The following is a 16,143-nucleotide window of genomic DNA, read 5'->3' as shown; positions in this document are numbered from 1 at the left end:
ATTGTGGCCTTAAAGTGCAAAGGATGCTTAGTGCTGGCATTGCAAACAGGAGGAAGGTCCTTTCTTTCTTGGAAGGTCCTTGCAATTTATTTTGTTTTCAGAAAGAAAGTCATTACTACGCTTTCTAAGCAAGAAGTGGATTTTTTATTTTATTTATTTCTCCCAATGGATGGAGAGAAAGACTTTCTGAATCCCGTGTCGTCTCCATTACAGTTGCTGTGATGCACACTTGATGTGCACTTCAGACCCTGAAGAAGCCCTGGATGCAGAGTGCAAATCTAGCGTGGTGGTGTGCTATGCACAGAAAGAGCTGGGGTTAAAAACAAGATTTACTTTAACTAGAATCGAGTCATTTTTACTTTTTAAAATCATGCCCTTGTAACATTTATATTCAGCATCTGAAGTGCTGCATTTTTATCTTAACCTTTGGAATCTGGTGTGTATATAGGCTTGTCTGTCTGAATGAAAATGTAGCCTTTCTTGGAGGACAGGAGGATGCGGATGTTTTCAACAGCCTCCTTGTAAAGGTCCCTGCTTTCGGTGACAAGCAGAATATACGGCCTTTTACTCTTCTTGAACACATCTTGCTGCAGAAATTCTGGCTTGACCTGAAGATAACAAAAAGAAGAACCACATAGAATCAGACATGAACTTGGTAACTTCGGAGCCAGACAACTGGGGGCCAAAACTACCCAAAAGGCTTAAACCATTTAATTAGCACCATTCAACGGAAGATACTCAAGTCTTTCTTTGACATCTTATTTTTAAGTAGAAATGTTATTCTTCCATTCTATGCCATAGAAATAACAATTTTTATTGTTCAGTGTCAATAACTCAATCTCAGTGACTTTTCTTCAGTCTACATGCATGTCAAATTTCAGTTACCACACCATTTGGTAGCTGCATTCCCTAATCCTTCTTTGCTAAAATCTTGTCCCTGAGATCAGAACTTTAATTCATGCAGGTTTCTAAACATCTTGTTCAAGAGGAACCTGATTTGACACCTCAGCTTTTAGCTTTGTTAGTTATCAGATCTAAACCAAGTCTTGCTGTGTGCTGTTTTCCAACCAAATATCCCAAACTAGTACTCCTGAATCAAATGCTGCTGGACTTCACAGAATCATGTCAGCAGCAAATGATGTAAAGTGGGTGTAAAGTTACATTAAACAACTTACAAGTTTTTCAAGCTTTCCCCTCTCTTGTAGGATGGCCAAGAAAATAAGGACAAGAATACAGTCCCAGGAATTAAACTGCTACACGCACAAACAGATAAACAAAAAATGTATCTATAAAAGAATTACAAAACAATTAAATGTTTTAAAATTAAATTTCATTACTGATCTACAGTGATGAAAAGGCACTCTTCCAAAATCTGTTCCAAATATCAATATGTTTAATGTGTTTTATGATTAAGCAATTTATATCACCAGGTGTTTAAAACACATCATTATGATGGTAGACTTACCATCAGTTTTTTCATCTCTTGGTAGTTATTCTCTTGGTTAAGGTTAAAGACGATCCTCTCTGATAGAAGTCGATTTCTCATCTCATCTTTGAAGTATGCGGTAACTTGCAGGGGGCTTTTTGCTCCATGAACTTGAATGGTTATTGTCTCCTCTGTGCCCACATGCACCACATTTGGGGCAGTGATGAGAAATCTAAAACAACATAGAAGTACATTAACCAAAATGATTCTGCATAATACAAAGTCCAGACAATGTGAATTGTATAGAAAAAAAAAAAAAAAAAAAAGTGGACTTGTCAGTTCCACTGTCACAAAATGGCTGAGGTTGGAAGGGCCTTGTGGAGATCACCTAGCCCACCGCACTTGCTAGTTACAGTATATGTTAAAATAAGGTATTTTCTCCCTGACTGAACCCCAATTTCTGAATCATCACATTTAAGCCCTACAAAAGATCAACCCTATAGACAGGTGAAAAACAGAGCAAAACAACCACAAAAACAACAAAAACACATTCGTATGTCCCAGGGACTGCTTATGTTATTAATAGCCTCCTAGAACCTTTGGAGAAAATTCTACAGACTCAACTTTCTAAAGACAAAAAAAAAAAAAACCAAACAGCCATGGATTAAGAGCCAATGCATATGAATGGATATGTGTAAGTACATACTTGATACTATGAATTCACATATCTTCATGTACTAGTAGCTACATTATGCCAGGTTATGCTTTAATATGTCAGAAGGTATCAATTTCATATGTAACTGTATGTATGGAATTTCAAGCAGCTGATCTTCCCTTAGATGATGTCATTAATGAAAGGCTGGTAATGCAAGACCATGGAAAGTAAGACCACAACCTTAACAAGACTGTGGAACAGGTTGAGATTCAGTTTTCTCTCTATTATTTCCCTTTTTCTTATCTCCATGGTATTACTTAGTAATTATTTTCATGACCTTTAAAATGTAGATCATGACTCTTGACCTCTTTTTTCAAGTACCCTTTACCCACAAAAGTTGGACAACTATGGGAAGAGCTATGTATTAATGGCATTAATGGCATTAATGGCACATACATGAAGAACAGTTCTGGGCTCAGAAAGCCATTTTTTGACAACGATTATTTTGCAGAAGTTTTCTAAAGAGGTAAAAAGTAAATGATTGCACCATTATCAGAATAGCTTGACTGAACTTTCCTTCTTTCTTTTTTCTGTATTTATTTATATATATATATATATTTACCTTTTTAAATTGACATTTCTTCTTTCTTAAGTTTATAAAATGAAAGTATATAGCAAGGAGGGATTAAAGGTGATATGATTTTTTCAATAGAAACTAAAATTGCTTCTATATGATTAATGAAATGTATCACATAATGTAAATCTTCACATAAACATAGGAAATTTGAGAAAGAAAAACACAGAGCAAACTTCAATAAACATTAAAAGGTTTTGTCATTTTTACATGTACATTCATGAAACTACTTTCTAGTATTTCTAGTTTACAATGACTAATGACACTTGTCTTTCAGTTACATCTATCCTTATGCAACACTTGATCCCAATCTTTATTGTTTCCATATGTTTTCTCTAATTCTTTAGTCAGGCAAGACATCTCTGTGCATTCAAATGCTTGAATGATGAGGGGAAATTTTTCACTTTCAGCTGTGTTCATTGCCATTTCTCGCAGACTGAGTGGGATTTGTTCTGAAAGTGCCACTATGCCACCCACTTAGAGTCTGCTGGCTCTAGCAAAAGTGGAGTGAGTGAACTTATACACAACACGTCTTCACACAGAGAAAAGAGAATGCAACATTTGCTCACTGCAATAGCCCAAAGAAAATCAGGGATCTTCCAAAGGGTCCTTTTTTTTTTTAGTCATTTAAAAGTTTATCTATGTGATAGCTCAGACCGATATGGCCATTAGCCTACACTGCCCACAATCTCAGCTAGCCAGAGAAAAGCCAGCTCTGGTCTCAAAGCATCATGATGATATTTTCTGGCATGATGTTCATTTTAACATACGTAGACGACTCAACACCGTGTTTGTCCCCTACCCAATTACCTTGGAAAAAAATACCTTAATCCCCATTCCCACTAAGATTTTTTTTTACAGAAGACAATGCCTACGCTTTACTGAAGATGAAGCATGCATCCAGATGCATTTCTAGAAGGCAGAAATCTGCTCCTTGATAAAGCCACGCAGAAAGGGAAGCATGTGGGGCAGGAGATAACTTCAAGTGTGGTCTGGCATGGAAGGGGAAGAGGGCTTGTCCCATCTGCCCCAGATATATCATCAGAACTCTCCTCTAGCTATAGTAAGTGACTGAATCTACTTGATCCTGGTGGGAACACAGTGACTTCTGTCCCTCTGACCTATGGACCAGTTTGAAGGACCCTTAACATGCTGTATAGGATTTCTCAAAGAGTTATATCTATTTCTCCAGAACTAGAAGAACCAGTATCAACATATGCAAATCTACTACAATAAAGAATAAGTACAGAAAAGCCCTGAAGCTCTCCCAGATATGAAACCTTTGATTTCTGTAATGTATTAAATCGATTATAGAAAGGAATGACTTTTTTTTTTTTTTTTTTTTTTTTTTCCAAGATTTGCAGATCCTGTAAATGTCAGAAGCTAAGCAAACAGCAATAGCATTATGAACATCATACTTCAATAGGACATCTTAAATTATTTTTCACTGAGAGCAGATCTTTCCTGTTGGAAAACAAAAGCACTATCAAGTTTCTTCCTTTTGCAGTTACAGGTTCTCTATTTAAGGTTAGATAAATTTTCAGTGTTCCAAGGAATAGGCTTTTTAATTCTCTGCCAAGATCATGAGCATATCCTATTGTCTGTTTCAAGGGATTTCTTAGGAGTGAAAAAGTTAATAATAAAATGTACTTACGATGGTGCTTGCTGTGTATTGGCTAACAGCAAACAAAAGCTTGTCAAAAATACCAGCTTTTCCATTGGAAAACTCTATAACATCTGAAAAAACAGAGATACCAAAAATCCACCGTCAATGTGTCCTTTGTGTACACTTAGAAAGAAATGGCTGATGGCACACTGCACGTAAGAGCATTACCTATCTTGGTTATTTATTAATAACCTGCAAAGCTGTACAACCAATAATGACAGACATGTTAATTATGCACAAATTAATAGCTTGGGAGAGAGACATTCTGGATTAGCCAGAATTTTACATTTGGTTATTCATTCATTCTCTTCCCAGCTTCAGTATGGTCACCTTCCAGTAACTAACAATCATGTGCAGCATTCCCACAAATACTACCAAGTCAATCCCAAAATCAAACAAGTCACCATGGCTAAAAGAGAGGTTTTAAAGCAATCAAAAATGGAGATGACTGCATGAGGCAGATCCCTTCTCTATGTTATTACTTAACTCCAGGCATCTCTATAGTCCAGCAAAGGTGAGAGAAAGCTCCTTCTGGCTTAGATAGCACAAAAGGAATTGTGGTGGACATCTGCCTGTACAACTCAATCCCATCTGTAGTGCTTAAAGGGAAATCATCTGTTTTAACTTTAGTGGGATTAAAATGGATGTCTCTGAGCTAGTCAGTACAGTTTTCCTTCATGGTCAAGACCAAGGGTTTTCCCAGAGGGTCATTAGACTCCTCTTAGCATAAACATGTAAGATGACACATCAATAGAAGGCATTCCATCTTCAAAAAAGACACGCAATGCCTTAAATGCAGAATACTCAAATACAGGAAAAAATATGTCTGAAATGTAACTGCTTGTGCAAGAACCAGTTTTGATCAAAGCAAAATGAAAGAACAAACTGCAACTCACTTTGTGTCTCATTTTTGCAAGCCTTGGATTGTTGTCTCCCAAACATCATTTTGTTGATTCTTGAAAATGGAAAAATGCCCATCTGATCTTCAGGCAGCTCACATCCCAGAAATGGTCATGTGGCTGCCCTCAAGGTCTGGGGTTAAACTGCACTTTAGTCTATCTCATTTAAGCTGGTGTCTTTAACTATTAGCAACTGAAACCTTAAGGCAGCACACTGTTATTTGTAAGAGGACCTCACCCTCACAGCAAGGTCTGAATGTGTTGTGCTGTGAGGGTGAAAGGACCCCCACCTCACCCCATGCCTCACCTAGGAGACACCCCTTGCCTTGCTGACATAAGCAGCTCCTCAGTTCTGCATTTTCCAGCAAGTGATTTTACAAGACAAGGAGGCAGGGGAAGAGAAGAAGCTGTAAGGCATCAACAAGGCAGTTCAGTATTTTACCCTGATTGTGCCACAAACATGATAGGTCCCTCTGCGACATACACGGATAGATGGCAAGTGTGGTGGTCATGGAAAGTACCAGTGGCAGTAGCAACAAAAATATTTCTGGCTTCAAATTTAGATCATCAAAAGCTATGCCAAGACACTGAAATTTATCCCATGCAAGGACTGACTTGAAAACAAAACAAAACAAACAACAACAACAAAAGACAATTTAGGACATAGACAATTTAGGGTAACAGGTATCTACTTATGGTAAGTATCTACTAACAGGTAAAATTATTCCACTTTTGATTAATGCTGTGGTTCTTGAGACAAATTATGAGGTCAGTGCAAGAGCACAATGAGAACTGAAAGTATATTAGCAGGTGGTAGGAATTGTCCTGCAGTTCAGAGGAACAAGAATTGTTATGCCCATCAAAAATAAATGTGTAAAGTATCATGAAACAAACAAAAAAAAATAGATTTTAGCTTGTGAAAAAGTGAATGATCATATTTTTATTATGGCTGTTTTGTTACTTTCAGAGGTTTAACCTAATTATAAACTGTTGATTCAGGAAGGTCTTCTGACCAAGCCCATCTAGGTTTCTCTGGTCACTAGTATCCCAAAGAGCTGCAGCAAAAAGGAGTCAGATGATCTCCATAAGACTTATTCTTGAAGAACAGAACATGCAGTAATTCAACAGCTAATAAACACAGCAAGGCAAATATAGGACTCTGTCATCACGGAGACCTAAGGCTGTGTGAGAGCTGTGATGAGGAATAAAGGAGACTTTTTAATTCACTCAGCTGACTGCTTCAAAGGGACTTGCTTCTCGTCACCATGCCAATCAATTTATACATAAAATACTGCTATGTTAGAAATGTTACCAGTTATCTCAGACTTTCTGACCATTTTCTAGGAGCCTCTGCTTGACTCTTGTTGGCAGGGAGATACAATGTGCCAATTGTACACGGGGCTTTAGCTGGGACAGCCAAATTTCAGTAGCATAGAAGTGATATCTGAACTGAGCCAAAGGAATGGGCTGCAGCCTTGGATTGTTCTCAGTATAAAATTAAGAAATGTGGAAATATTTGCTTTATAAGGATGTGATGTTCACTGATGTTCTGTGACACTGTAAAGACCATTGGACAGAAACCAATCTAAATGTTTGTTCCACATTTCTTTCAGTTTCTTTCTAGCAAAATGATGCCTTATTAGCCCCATTGCAATAATATTTGGTTGGATCAGATGAATACTCTCCGAGTATTTAATATAGGAGAAAATTCAACCAGGCCAGCAAGTGATACACTTATGGCATTGATAACTTCAGTAGGCTTAATTGAGATATCCTGCAATGGAAAAATAAAATTTATGTCCCAGATTATTATAATAATAAAGACAGAAAACACTGATTAAGGTGAGCACCGATGAGGGACTGCCATCAGAATCAGCAATCCTGAAGAAATTAGAGGAAATTTTAATCGTTTTCTGTGCCTTCAAAGTGAGTTCTCCAGTAGTCTTCATCCTCCTCTACTGGCTTCTACTTCTGCTCCTTTTAGCTGTCAGCCAGGAGGGAGAAGGTGAGGGAAGGTGCTTGAGTGTCCCCAGGGCCCAGATTTGTGCTCTATGGGAGATGTTCAGGACATCAGAAACAGGAACTGTTAAACAAAAGTTATTTTCACTTTACTCTCCCTCCCCTCCCCTCCCTCTCATTCCCACTGCAGTTATAGACGACCAAACTGATTCAGTTGTAAGCCAAATATCACAACTTTCTCAGAGCCTCTGGCCTCCCAAACACAAACAGACTGGTAAAGAAGAGCAGAGATTACCACCACAAAGACAGTCTGTGCTCAAGAAAAGGCAGAGGTTTGTGGAAGAAGATCTCTAGGGAACATGGTTTCTGTTCTCCCTGGGGAGCGGAAGAGGCTTGTTAACTGCAAAATAAGTACTTCTCACTACTGCATGACCAAAGGGAAAATAAGGAGGGAGGTTATCTTAGAGCAGCAGTAGATGTAGAGTATGGCAAGGCCATTTTCAGGGACAGTTCCACCACTCGGTCTACATGGCTGCCACCCTTGGTCAGACATTATTTATTATGATTATGATTATGATTATGATTATTTAAAAAAACAAACAACATCCTCAAGCTTAGTGGCCTTTCCTTGAGAAACACATTAAGGATGTCTCCCAGTTGAAAAGACACCACTTTGCAGAAGCCTGCAACATGAAGTCAAAGGAAAAGAAACTCTGGGTCATACCAAAATCTTGCTCTTGTGCCTGTCTTTATCAGGGGAGGTTTCCTTTGTCTGGTCTGGCTTGTTTGTCAGGGGACCGAGATCTGTTTATACAGCTATACAAATAGCTCTTTGGGTTGGCAGTTGTTACGCTCTACCACATATGAACTCACACTGAAACACTTTCATGGATCAATTTTTAAAGGGAACCTTGCAAAAGCTATTTATTTTGCTTTCACTTTTTTTTTTTTTTTTTTAATTGGATTTGCACAATTTTGCTTCTCTGTGAGGTATGACTCTTAACATAATTTATTTGAAATTTGTAATTTGTTTGGTCCAAAATATAAACTATATATATATAAATTATAAGCTACTATAATTAAATAAGGATTTTCTCACTCTATCTCATAAACATAGAAGAGCAAGTGTATACAGTCTCATAATTATTTATACAACTAGTCTTAAAATTCTTTCTGCTTTATTTGTCCTTCTTGGGGTTAGTATAAACAATCATTTCACTGCTTCTCTTGTACCACAAATTCTTCAGACTGACTGGGACTGTAATTTCTATTGTGACACAAAATAGTCCAGTCCAAAGCCATGCTAAAATATAACATAGTAAGATAAAATTAAACTCTCATTTGAAAGCCTCTAACACATGCTTATAAGAGACACCACAGAAAACTCACCCTAAAATAATTATTCTGCCTGCCCTTTGTCTAAAGGCAAAGTCCTTTCATATTTACTCATCAGGTATGCTATTGATTCTTCTGCTGACCTGGAGTTCAGTTCAGCAGTCTGGGATTGAGATATGTGCTAGAAGGAACTAGCCAACCTTAGCTGGGTGAGATAGACTTGATTTTGAATGTATGCTCTCTGTCCTTTCAGTGGCTTCACCTGGAAAACCTTCATCTATAGGTGTTCACCATGTTGTGAGCACCAGCAGTAGTTTTTGTTCTTTGGCTTGAAGTTCTTCCAAAAATCCTTTCCCCCCCTTAATCTGCCTAAATGTTAACAAGACCAAACTCTTCTTTCAGTTTCTGCTCTGTCTGGCAGGAAGGTACAAAGGACAACTTCACAGAGCACACTTCACAAACCAGTGCTGCAGTGATGCCCTCTTTGCTGCACTACAGAGAATTGTGACAAACACAAAAGGCAATATTTCACTCCTGACATTACAGAAAATTAGATTTTCAAATCCTTTTTCAACAGCAGACCATGAAGTGTGCATCTAGTTTGAAAAGCTCCTCTTAACTGCAAGGGTAATTTCTCCCTAGCACCAATGTGAATGGAAATTATTCTTTTTTAATTTACCTAAACTGTCATGAATTAAAAAGTGAATATAGGCTCTATTTGCTATTGCCATGAAATATTGGCCTTTTTGCCTATATTTCCTTTAAATGCTCTGCATTTAGCCCTCCTACTTGTGTCTACTGCACTGTATATATATAATGCAGTAGACAAACCCAGGAGGCATTTCATATATATATAATATATATATATAAATAACCATATATGTATATATATATGTATATATATAAAGTCTCTGTGAAGAGGAAAACCAATGTACCCTAGATTTTGCTGTTCTCACTAAGGACCCTGGATTTTGGGGAGGTTAAACAACCAGCTTACACATCCTGATCTGCAGATTTGGGAGCATACCATGAAACTAAGTAAAGCCAGACATTTTTAAAGGCAGAATTTAGAGAACTAATTTTAAAACATCACTGACCTTCATTCCTTGTGTTTCCTGACCTACTGTTATATTCAAAAATGTTTCAAAACAAAAGGAGGGAAAAAAAACAACACATAACATCCTCAACTACATCTCGTTGGGTGCCTGCCTGTCACAGACAGTTTCCTTTCATTTGCTCAAATCTGCTAATTAAATCTAAAACATTTACTTCACACAGTAACCCTGAGAAACACGAGGAACAAGAACTTCTCTCCTAAGCCTGGGAAAAGGCTCTGCTTCAATCTCCATCTCACCCAAGTCAGCTCAGGCCAACTCCACGCATGGATCAGAAGCTGTCCTGCTTATTTTGATCCCTTGGTTTTAAAGTTCAGAGATGAAATTCAAAGAGAAAGGGGGAAAGGGGCCAGGATATCAGTGTTGGGAGAGTTGTGCTGTTATTGTCAATTAGAATCTGCTCAGTTATCACACGTTTCAGGGCCAGGAGTTCTGGTGCCTCCCCAGGGAGTGGGCAGAGCATCTCCTGTCTTGCTGAACCAGAAAATCAGAATGACTTCTGTAGGAGCTCAGGGGGGTAGTTGCTCAGGTGATGCATGCTGATCTCTTCTTTTTGCAGAGATTTACCCATGCAGCTCTGACCCTTTGCAGATATTTGGATGATCCACCTGCCTCCTGGTATTGTCAGATGGGTATTGCTTGTCTGGGTACAGCCATCATAGCAGAAATCTTCCTTCTTGCCAACACAATTTTGCGGAAAAATGCCTCCCACAAAATGATACAGAAAAAGACACTGAAAGCTGGCTTAGGTGCAGCTGGGAATACTGATGTCTTCAGAAGGGGACTGGTTGGATATCCCCAAAGCCCTGCTGTCAACAATTGGGTCAGTAACACCCTGCCCAGATTATGTGGGTTGCACATTGCACCTAGAGATAAAAGATGTAACTGTGACAAACTGTGAACACAGATGATGTTTGCATTTATTTTGTTAACATATCTTGGAGGGAACCTGGATCTGCCCTTGATAATATGTGAGCAAGTGTCCTGCTACGTATTTTGGGCTCCAAGGGGCAGGCAGGAGACTCCCTCTGAGCACCAGGCAGCACATCTGTGCTGGGCGGGCGGCTGAGCACTGGCCCAGGCTGCCCAGAGAGGCTGTGGGGGCTCCTCCTGGGAGAGTGGCACAAGGCGCCTGGATGGGGCCGTGGGAACCCTGTGCTGGAAGGTCATATGTGGAGCCAGGAGCTGGACTTGATGATCCTTGTGGGTCCTTTCCAACTCAGGATATTCTGATTCTGTGAGTATTCTATAAATATCTGCCGTAGTTTATCTGTATGCATTTTACAGTGAGATACTGAAATGTTTTGGCTCACTGTGGCAACATCAGTGCCTCTGACCAGGTCACACATGGGATGTTAATATACTTTGAGGCAGGCAATTATGCAAGAAGACTCCACTAAACCTCCCAGTAACCACACACTGCTGGCGATATAGCTTGAAGCAGCATTAAGAAAACTTTGAAAAGCCACAGTCTGAAAAAATAAAAATATTTTCCCCAAAATCATATAGGTAGAAAGGCCAGGTGTGTAATACATGTGTGCTCTGTGTAACTGAAGCCTGCATGGAAAGGAAACACAACTACTCTGCAGAATATTCCCATCTCTGTAACATGCCACAGTGTGTGTATAAAAGATCATGTCCCCCTTTAACAATATTATCTGTGACAGCATTGTGCATCTTCAGTGACAGCATTAACATCTGAAATTTCTGTCTTTTTGCTCCCAGGGCCTTGCTGTGTCCATTTGCAAAGCACTACTTGGTCTGCTGATGGAGCAGAGCCACCATGCTGGAGGAATGTATGTGTGTGCATACAGAGCCCTGGTGCCATCCAGTGGGCAGATGTGCTGCCCACCATTGAAATAAATTTTCCTGAAGATCTGTGAAGATGCCATCCCTGCTTTCAGAGACCCCCTTTTATCCCAAGCCGGGCACTAGGGGTGGCAAGGTTCAGCTCTGGGTTGGTGGGTGCAGGGATGTGTGAGCTGGGTGCCCGAGCTCCATGGCACTCAGTGCAGGTTGTTAAGGATCATTTCTTTTCGTCTGAGGGAAGAAGGGCTAAACTCCTGCATGCACAAAAGAAGAACAAAAAAGACTAACTCCCCTTCCAGAGATGTTGAGGGATTTTTTGAAACAGCAAAGATCCCATGGCTTTCTGCAGCTGAGCAAACCAAGCTACCAGGGCAACTATGAGAAGTTCCCATGACAGCGTTCCCACATCGCCCTATTGAGGAATTTAGAAAAATATTGTTACCAGCCGCTGGCTTCAAGGACAAGGTCTATGTGACTGCTAATCACAAGGGGGTTGTTTTCTTGCAGGTGGGGTTGTTTTCTTGTAGTTGTTTGTCTGAGTGCTTTTGACCAATAATCTTGTGTGAAACACTATCCACCTCTGTTAAGTTCACTATAAAAGTTAGGCTATTCGGGCAATAAAATGGAGCATGATCTGACCATACTGGTGTCTGTTGTGCTTTTGGCCGTGCTTCCTGCAACACAGACACGCACAGGTGGCCCTCTGGCAGTTGAGCATCAAACATGCCATCTTCTGAGACATCCCTGGTGGGATTTGTTTTGGGATGTTGAGATCAGCTCACCACTTGACATCACATTTCCACAGACTTTACTTGACTGCCTCCAAAACCGTCCTGTTTGGACACAAATCCAAGTTTATGGCCAGCTTTTTGACCTCTTGCCCTGTCTGTCACTTTGAGAGAAAATGCAACAGCAGAAGCTATGGTGTTCAGGATTTTTTATTTTATTATTATTATTATTTTTTAATAAATTCAGTGTGTCCTTAGTTGGCAGAACAGCTCAGAGCTGGTCAGAAACAATACGTCCTTCCCAGCCATATCTGCCTCATGGCATTAGACCCCATAAGGCATGATGAAATACTCTGTGCTGGCCACTACATTCAATGCCAAGAATAGGGCTTATCTCATTTGCATCCTTTCAGAAGTGTGATTGCAGTCAGGATCCTGACCCCACTCCATACCTTATGGACTTTCTGATTTACTGCAACATGCTCGTCTCTTCCCACTCCTTGTGAGTCAAGAGCTTATCTGGGAAAACAGATGCCTTGAAAATGTGGGGCCCCTGTTCTCTGTTCCAGCAAAATTCCACTTATGGGGGACGTGGGGGGATTACTTTAAATCATCGTTAAGCTCCCTATATTTCATGGTAGGCAGAGGGCTAGTTTTACAGACACAGACGTTAAAGCACATTAAGGCATTGTGATATAAGGCCGCCTATTTAGGAATGCTAACACCTTTCTGGCACACAGCAATAGGCAGAGAAGGTCCTGGCTCCTCTGCCATAACAAATATCACTGAGGTTAGAAGAACAGAAAGGAAAATACACCTACTAGAGGATATTTATCTTACTTTCATTACTTATCCCTCTTTACAGTCTGAAGCTAGCCTTTCTGCCACAGGGGTTATAGTAGAAATAAAGGCTGGCTTAATTGTATTTACAGTGCTCTTAAAGAATAAATAACCAGGTCTACAACTCAAATACCTGAAAGTGACCTCTCTAAGGAGCCAGACAGGCAGGATGCTCTACATAGAGCTGTGTGAGATCACATAGAAATAATGTGGATAAGGTGCAGAAGAATGCAGCTCTGAACTTAGCAGAATACTCCTCATGCAAGTGCAGGTAAGGAATAAGGCATCCTCCCCTTTACTGCAGATGTTGATGCATTTGAGAGATGTGCTTTGAGCACCTCCCTGTCTGCCTGCAAAGGCAACCCCCAAGCACCATTCCTACAGCTGCATATGCCCCCTGCCATCCCTCCTATGCTACTTTTTGCCCTTACCACCCAAAGCAGAAATGCCTCCTGCCAAATCATTTTCCACCACAAAGCCCTCAGTTAAAAGAACCTAAAACTCCTGTACCCAGCCCCAGCTTCTGGGAAAGAAGCTCAAAACTTATTCATGGTCAGAGAAAAGAAAATATTTCCCATGCCTTGGGGTTTAGGGAGCCAGGCAGGCCTTGCTGAGGTCCAAGTTTATCTGCAGTTATGCTGACCCCTTTAAAAGGCAGTAGAGAAAATACGGACACGGTCAATATATGCAGACCAGTCTGCTAATATCCATAATGTGCTTTATTTGGGATAACTGAAGACTGAGCTACTGGCATAAACTGGTGGAGGGGTGGGTACTGGTGTAAAAAATGCCCATTATGATTTTTTAATGCTCCTTAAAAATGTTTACTTTTTTTTTTTTTTTTTTTTTTTTTTTTTTTTTTTTTTTTGAGGAGAAGAGATCACTCACAATACAAAAACTCTGGTGGAAAGTCATGAGACAGAAGGTAAAATCTGGGACCAGACCTGTTCTTCGAGTTCTTAGATCTCCTCACCCCACTGCTTTCTACAGTAGGGTGCAAGTGGGGATGCGCTGGCAGGAGCCCTTCAGCAGCTTTGCATCAGGGATTGGAGAGGAGAGGAGAGGAGAGGAGAGGAGAGGAGAGGAGAGGAGAGGAGAGGAGAGGAGAGGAGAGGAGAGGAGAGGAGAGGAGAGGAGAGGAGAGGAGAGGAGAGGAGAGGAGAGGAGAGGAGAGGAGAGGAGAGGAGAGGAGAGGAGAGGAGAGGAGAGGAGAGGAGAGGAGAGGAGAGGAGAGGAGAGAGGGACTGGATCCAGCAGTGGTCAGAGGTGCCCTAGTTCTGGTTTCCTTGGACACCCTGCCGTCAGCACATTTGTCGTCCTGGCCTGTAACCAAAGAAAGACCTGTGCATGAGAGGAACTTGATAGCTCAGAGGGATTTAGGAGATGCGTGCCTATGTAGGCTTACACTCATGTGCATGTGCCCGCATGTACCTGTGTGTGCACGTGTGCTCATTTTTGGGAGATTTCTGGGGGTCAGCTCTTCAGGGACTGTGCAATTGCTGAAAAGAACAGAAGGTGGCATGTTTTCTGCATTTTCACATGGCAAAAGTGTAGTAAAAGAAATACAGGAAGGAGCTAAAGGAGGAGAAAAAGAGGAAGAAAATAAGTAAAGGAATACAGAAGGAAGCAGCCAAGCCCAAACCATACCAATTCTATATGTTTCTGCTGTTAACAATTGCTTTAGCAGTGAAGGCTATTTTTGCCCATCAGTGTAATGAAACACATTGATGCCACAAGAGCTGTTTGCTAGACTGAACAAAAGCACAGTCAGCTGTGGTGCACTTCATTTCCAGTACTTAAACATTTTATGAAAATTGTAAAATGAAAATGTGATTTCCTTTCCTTTCCTTTCCTTTCCTTTCCTTTCCTTTCCTTTCCTTTCCTTTCCTTTCCTTTCCTTTCCTTTCCTTTCCTTTCCTTTCCTTTCCTTTCCTTTCCTTTCCTTTCCTTTCCTTTCCTTTCCTTTCCTTTCCTTTCCTTTCCTTTCCTTTCCTGTCCTGTCCTGTCCTGTCCTGTCCTGTCCTGTCCTGTCCTGTCCTGTCCTGTCCTGTCCTGTCCCTGATAGCTTTCCTTTAAAGCACAGCCATTTGAGAAATGGCAACAGGCACACAGGAAAAATGAATTTATTTTTGCGAAAAAAGAAGTAAATAAAGTAAATAAACAAAGAAATAAGTTAGTGATGATGACAGAACTATTTGTTCTCACATCATCAGATGAAGGTCTTTCTGAATAGTCAGCCTGCCTTTGTGAAACTGTTTCTGCAGTCAAGTGGCTTTTAACCTGCCAGCATCTCTTGGCTGCATACTTCTCTTGAAAGCACATATTTATCTCTTTTCTTAGCCATCGATCTATTATAACCAACAGATTTGCCCAAGGCTGTGTGACAGAGGCATGAAAAACCTATTTGCCACAGAAGCCCCCTTACTCACCAGGCGGGATGTCCTGTCCCTGAAGTCTCAGGCTCCCCCGTTCGCTTTAGGAGCAGATGCTCAGCCTGTTTGGTGAGGGACAGGCTGAAGGTTAGGTCTGATGGCAGCAGGGGGACACTGAGGGCTCAGCTGGATCAAAGAGACCCTTTCCTCCCCAGCTGGAGGGTGCCAGAAACCACCAAGTCCCAGCCTGTGGGCACTCGGGAGTAAAGCTGCTCCTCTACTGCCCCTTTGAGGCACCTTGGACCACATCCCACAGCAGGCTGAGCGGCCAGCTTCCCTCATTCCCTGATTGGATTTTAGTTTTTTACCTTCACCAAATGAAGGAGGCTTAAAATGTCTGGGGACCTGGCAGAAAGGACTCACGTGGTCCAGACGCTGGCAGCATCGTGCTGTCCCTGGCCCTTGGAGGCCCGTGCACACTGACTGAGCCTTTCTCTCCGCTCGGGGTCATTTCTAGGCTACTGAGCGACCACAAACAGCTCGCAGCAGTCACAGAAGGGGAGCCAAGAGAGCGGAAGCCCAGGAGGAGATCTCAAGAATAAAGTTGCCATGGATGATGCTTTCTTGCTCCCAGGCTGTAAGCACTTGGGATAGGGAAATCCTGCTGCTGCAGCATCTTGTTGGAAGGTGGATAGAAGAGGTATT

The 16,143-nt window shown here is 41.0% G+C and overlaps 1 protein-coding gene across 3 annotated transcripts in view; it reads right to left on the bottom strand.

The window, feature by feature from the left end:
* The window catches only part of LOC311429967 (complement C4-A-like), a 56,363-nt gene extending 40,684 nt beyond the window's left edge, over positions 1-15,679 (bottom strand). The window contains exons 1-4 of one of the 3 annotated variants that reach the window (XM_084506275.1): positions 15,496-15,679; positions 4,370-4,452; positions 1,466-1,658; positions 425-608 (exon numbers count right to left, since the gene is read on the bottom strand). In XM_084506275.1, coding sequence (XP_084362401.1) covers positions 425-608; positions 1,466-1,658; positions 4,370-4,434 — 442 coding nt within the window. In that variant the 5' untranslated portion in view covers positions 4,435-4,452; positions 15,496-15,679. Of the gene's footprint in view, positions 1-424; positions 609-1,465; positions 1,659-4,369; positions 4,519-15,495 lie in introns of those variants that run through there. The other 2 variants (XM_084506276.1, XM_084506274.1) reach the window with 2 other exon arrangements.
* Between the last annotated feature and the right edge of the window lie 464 nt (positions 15,680-16,143).

Source organism: Aythya ferina (assembly GCF_964211825.1).
Source record: "Aythya ferina genome assembly, chromosome: 1".
Lineage (NCBI taxonomy): Eukaryota > Metazoa > Chordata > Aves > Anseriformes > Anatidae > Aythya > Aythya ferina.
The sequence above is the reverse complement of the archived record's forward strand: the minus strand, read 5'-3'. Positions and strand labels throughout refer to the sequence as shown.